Source organism: Schistocerca cancellata, chromosome 2, assembly GCF_023864275.1.
Source record: "Schistocerca cancellata isolate TAMUIC-IGC-003103 chromosome 2, iqSchCanc2.1, whole genome shotgun sequence".
Taxonomy (NCBI): domain Eukaryota; kingdom Metazoa; phylum Arthropoda; class Insecta; order Orthoptera; family Acrididae; genus Schistocerca; species Schistocerca cancellata.
Genome location: NC_064627.1, coordinates 171,661,704 through 171,667,703, shown reverse-complemented (window position 1 = coordinate 171,667,703; position 6,000 = coordinate 171,661,704). Strand labels below are relative to the sequence as shown.

General features: G+C 43.0%; 1 protein-coding gene across 1 annotated transcript in view; it reads left to right on the top strand.

Annotated features, from left to right (window-relative positions):
• The first annotated feature begins 2,997 nt into the window (after window positions 1-2,997).
• LOC126152169 (uncharacterized) overlaps window positions 2,998-6,000 on the top strand; it is a 192,868-nt gene continuing 189,865 nt past the window's right edge. Inside the window, exon 1 of the mRNA XM_049915989.1 lies at window positions 2,998-3,002. Within this exon, the coding sequence (XP_049771946.1) occupies window positions 2,998-3,002 (5 nt within the window). The remainder of the gene's footprint in view (window positions 3,003-6,000) is intronic.

The window sequence follows — 6,000 nt, the reverse complement described above, 5'->3', positions numbered from 1 at the left end:
TCAGATCCCTTAATCGGGCAGGTAGGTTAGAAAATTTAAAAAGGGAAATGGATAGGTTAAAGTTAGATATAGTGGGAATTAGTGAAGTTCGGTGGCAGGAAGAACAAGACTTCTGGTTAGGGTTATAAATACAAAATCAGATAGGGGTAATGGAGGAGTGGGTTTAATAATAATAAAAAAATAGAACACGTATAAGCTACTATGAACAGCATAGTGAAAGCATTATTGTAGCCAAGATACACATGAAGCCCACACCGACCACAGTAGCTCAAGTTTATATGCCAACTTGCTCCGCAGATGAGAAGGACGTAGAGGAAATGTAGTATGAGATAAAAGAAATTATTCAGATAGTTCAGGGAGACGAAAATTTAATAGTCATATGGGACTGGAATTATGTAGTAGGAAAAGGAAGAGAAGGAAAAATAGTAGCTGAATATGGACTGTGCAAAAGGAATGTAAGAGGAAACCGACTGGTAGAAATTTGCACAGAACATAATTTAATCACAGTTAACGCTTGGTTGAAGAATCATGAAAGAAGGCTGGATATGTGGAAGAGACCTGGAGACATCGGTAGGTTTCAGATTGATTATCTGATGGTAAGACGGAACCAGGTTTTAAATTGCAAGACATTTCCAGGGGCAGATGTGGACTCGGACAACAATTTACTGGGTATGACTTGCAGATTAAAACTGAAGAAACTGCAGAAAGGCAGGATTCTACGCAGATGGAACCAGGATAGGCTGAAGGACCCAGAAGTTGTAGAGAGTTTCAGAGGGAGCATTAGGTAACGATTGGCGAAAACAGGGAAAAGGAATACAGTAGAAGAAGAATGGTTAGCTTTGAGAGATGAAATAGTGAAGGCAGCAGAGGATCAAGTGGGTAAAAAGAAGAGGGCTAGTAGAATACTTGGGTAACACAAGACGTACTGAATTTAATAGATGAAAGCAGGAAATATAAAAGTGCAATAAATGAAGCAGGCAAAAAGGAATACAAACGTCTAAAAAACTAGATCGACAGGAAGTGCAAAATGGCTAAGCAGAAATGGCTAGAGAACAAATGTAAGGATGTAGAAGCATATATCACTAGGGATAAGATAGATGCTGCCTACAGGAAAATCAGAGAGACGTTTGGAGAAAAGAGAACAATCTGTATGTATATCAAGAGCTCAGATGGAAAACCAGTCTTAAGCAAAGAAGAGAAAGCAGAAATGTGGAAGGAGTATATAGAGGGACTATACAAGGCAGATGTACTTAAGGACAGTATTATGGGAATGGTAGAGGTCGTAGATGAAGATGAGAAGGAGATATGATACTGTGTGTAGAATCTGACGAAGCGCTGAAAGTCGAAACATGGCCTCGGAATAGCCAGAATTCCATTAGAGCTACTGATAGCTATGGGACAGCCAGTCATGAAAAATCTCTTCCACCTGATGAGAAAGATGTATGAGAGAAGCGAAATACCCTCAGACTTCAAGAAGAATATAATAAATAATTCAAATTCCAAAGAAAGCAGCTGCTAACAGATTTGAAAATCAGCGAACTATCAGTTTAATAAGTCACGGTTGCAAAATACTAACACGAATCCATTACGCAAAAATAGAAAAACTGGAAGAAGCTGACCTCGGGATGGATCAGTTTGGATTCAGGAGAAATGTGGGAACACGAGAGGCAGTACTGACCCTACGCCTTCTCGTAGAAGATAGGTTAGGAAGAGGCAAACCTACGTTCATAGCATTTGTAGACTTAGAGAAAGCTTTTGACAATGTTGACTGGAATGCTCTCTTTCAAATTCTAAAGGTGGCAGGGATAAAATACAGGGAGCGAAAGGCTATTTGCAATTTGTACAGAAACCAGATGGCAGTTATAAGAGACGAGGGGCAGGAAAAGGAAGCAATCATTGAGAAGGGAATGAGACAGGGTTGTAGCCTATCGACGCTATTCAATCTGCATACTGAGCAAGCAGTAAAGGAAAAAAAAAGAAAAATTTGAAGTAGGAATTAAAATCCAGGGAGAAGAAATAAAAACCTTGATGTTTGCCAATGGCACTGTAATTCTGTCAGAGACAGCAAAGGACTTGGAAGAGCAGTTGAACGGAATCGACAATGTCTTGAAAAGAGGATATAAGATGAACATCAACAAAAGCAAAACGAGGATAACGGAATGGGTAGATCACATAACTAATGAGGAGGTACTGAACAGAATTGGGGAGAAGAGAAATTTGTGGCACAACCTGACTAGAAGAAGGGATCGGTTGGAAGGACACATTCTGAGGCATCAAGCGATCGCCAATTTACTACTGGAGGGAAGCGTGGGAGGGGAAAATACAGTAGAGGGAGGCCAAGAGATGAATACAGTAAGCAGATTCAGAAGTATGTAGGTTGCAGTAGTTAGTCAGAGATGAAGAGGCTAACGCAGGATGGAATAGTGTGGAGAGTTGCATCAAATCAGTCTATGGACCACAACAACAACAACAACAACAACAACAACAGAGATGACGTGGCGCGGACGCGTCACTTCGTGTTCTGTGTTCCGTGCCCCGTCCGTTCGTCGTCACGAGTGGCGCATTGAGGGGACGCGTGGCGGAGACGTCCAAGTGGCGCGCTGCTGTTTTCATTAATTTTAAGTCATGCGATGTTCCTCAAAAAATTGTTTTATTTAGCTGAAGCAAAGCTACATTCGCATCTATTGATTGTTTCTCAGTAAAACTTTTAAATTTCACGTAAAAAATTAAAAACTACTGTTTTTTGATTCGCTCGCGTTCTCCACTTTGCAGTCTTTTTCATTCGATTTAGACAAAACTATCCAGCAAAATAAACTGATTTTTCGACATCTTGTAGTCTGGCATCACTGCCTGATAGTCAACTGGTTTTATTTTCGTTATTGTTCATAGTTATTGTGATACTTCCCAAATAAATCACTGGGCATGTTTTGAGAAGTTTGCAGTGAAGAAAGTAGCTCTTTCCAGATTCGAGTAAATAAGTTTTGACGGTTGGCCGCGATGAGGTACGTCGCGCAGAATTCGACGTTATGACCACGCGCTAAGCAATGTTCGGCTCGTTTTTCTTCTTCGTACGAGGTTTATCAAAGTTACGACCATATTTTAAGTCAATATTGCATTAAGATATATTTTCATTTTAAAACTAGAGCTATATAATAGCAGATTCAATGGAAGAGCTAGATGTATATTGTATCTGTAAATTTTACTTGTCTACATTAACAGTTTCATTTACGAAACATTCAGTAACTATTTTCGTTCACATATTGTCGAGCAAATGGCGAGCTCTCCAGTGAGCAGTAATGAGAAATGGCATTTTGCTATTGATATAACTAAAGTATTCTGTGTCCTGCGTATTTTATGTTTACCTATTTGCATAGCCATTTTATGCGTACATCCACACATCAAAAAAAGTTTTGCATCACCCTGGTTCCCAGAACTCCTGAAGACAGACGTTGACTGTGGATATTGTATCACAGACACAGCCCCTTTGACTGTTCAAAGATGTCACTAAACCCGCCCAAACATATAAATAACCATGTATGAAATGGTTCAAATGGCTCTGAGCACTGTGGGTCTTAACTTCTGAGGTCATCAGTCCCCTAGAACTTAGAACTACTTAAACCTAACTAACCTAAGGTCATCACACACATCCATGCCCGAGGCAGGATTCGAACCTGCGACCGTAGCGGTCACCCGGTTCCAGACTGTAGCGCCAAGAACCGCTCCGCCAACCAGGCCGGCAACCATGTATGAGCAGCGCCTATCAGTCGGAGGGGGTCCGACAGCCGATCAGTTCCAGTCATTCCACCAGGAAGGAGGTTCACGGCTTGTTTTGTCTGTAGTTCAACCATGCCTAGACGGTCAATACCGCGGTTCGGTCGCGTCCGCATTGTTACTTTGTGCCAGGAAGGGTTCTCAACAAGGGACGTGTCTAGGCATCTCGGAGTGAAACAAAGCGATCTTGTTCGGACATGGAGGAGATACAGAGAGGCAGGAACTGTCGGTGACATGCCTCGCTCAGGCCACCCAATGGCTACTACTGCAGTGAATGACCGCTACCGGCCGGCCGGTGTGGCCGTGCGGTCTAGGCGCTTCAGTCTGGAACCGCTTGACCGCTCCGGTCGCAGGTTCGAATCCTGCCTCGGGCATGGATGTTTGTGTTGTCCTTAGGTTAGTTAGGTTTAAGTAGTTCTAAGTTCTAGGGGACTGATGACCACAGCAGTTAAGTCCCATAGTGCTCAGAGCCATTTTGACCGCTACCTACGGATTATGGCTCGCAGGAACCCTGACAGCAACGCCACCATGTTGAATAATGCTTTTCGTGCAGCCACAGGACGTCGTGTTACGACTCAAACTGTGCGCAATAGGCTGCATGATGCGCAAGTTCACTCCCGACGTCCATGGCGATGTCCATCTTTGCAACCATGACACCATGCAGCGCGGTACAGAAGGTCCCAACAACATGCCGAATGAACCGCTCAGGATTGGCATCACGCTCTCTTCACAGATGAGTGTCGCATATGCCTTCAACCCGCTCAGGCTGAACGCCTTGGACACACTGTCCAGCGAGTGCAGCAAGGTGGAGGTTCCCTGATGTTTTGGCATGGCATTATGTGGGCCGACGTACTCCGCTGGTGGTCGTGGAAGGCGCCGTAACGGCTGTACGACATGTTAATGCCATCCTCCGACCGGTAGTGCAACCATATCGGCAGTATATTGGCGAGGCGTCGTCTTCATGGACGACAATTCGTGCCGCCATCGTGCACATCTTGTGAATGACTTCTTTCAGGATAACGACAACGCTCGACTGGAGTGGCCAGCATGTTCTTCAGACCTAAACCCTATCGAACATGTCTGGAATAGATTGAAAAGGGCTGTTTATGGACGACGTGACCCTCCAACCACTCTGAGGGATCTACGCCGAATCGCCGTTGGCGAGTGGGACAGTCTGAACCAACAATGCCTTGATGAACTTGTGGACAGTGTGCCACGACGAATACAGGCAGGCATCAATGTAAGAGGACGTGCTACTGGATGTTAGAGGTACCTGTGTGTACAGCAATCTGGACCACCACCTCTGAACGTCTCACTGTATGGTGGTACAACAAGCAATGCGTGGTTTTCAAGGGCAATAAAAACGGCGGAAATGATGTTCATGTTGATTTCTATTCCAATTTTCTGTACAGGTTCCAGAACTCGCGGATCGGAGGTGATGCAAAACTTTTTTTGATGTGTGTCATGGGCTTCCTTGATGCAGATAGTTTCTCAGTAAACCTTTTACTTTTGGCTTAAACAATTAAAAACCATTGTTCTCGGATTCGTGCATGTGCTTAGCGTTGGAATTGACCACAATCCAGTTTTTTGGGTGAAAGGATACTTCGTACCCTCTCTATAAGCCAAAATCTCGTAGGTAACTATTGCCTCAATCGAAGAAATTTTGGTCTATAGTAGTGAAATAATCACGGATGATCAGATTTTGGAAAAGTGTCGTAATATTTTGAACATCAGTCACAAAATCAACAGTGTTTAAGTTTACATTCAAATGAAAACATATGAAAAATAGAAATTATGACCAGAAGAGACTCTAAGTTAGTGAGACTCTAAGTTAATTCCTGCAATTTGCAGTCACTGGCCCATTAGCTTGCGACAGTTCGCAAACTGTTTTGTTACTGGACGGCTACTACTACAGTTTAACTTATTATAAGCAATTTAACTGTTGAATAGTTATTAGTTGGCGCCATTAGTTGATGCCGTGTATCTTTTATTTAAAGTTGGATTTAAGGAAATGCAAAGCTGCTTCTTATCCATTAAAATATTCTTTAATAATAACTAGTATAACTGTTTATTACTATTCTCGAGCTCGGGGCGGGCTGTGGAGTTTTAAAATAATTGTATTTTGTTGTTACACGTGTGCTCTATTCTTGTTTTATAAGTCACCTGTACCAACCTGTAGCCAGACTGTTTCTGTTACCGCAGGCAGCCGCCGTCCTCTGGGGGCGCATG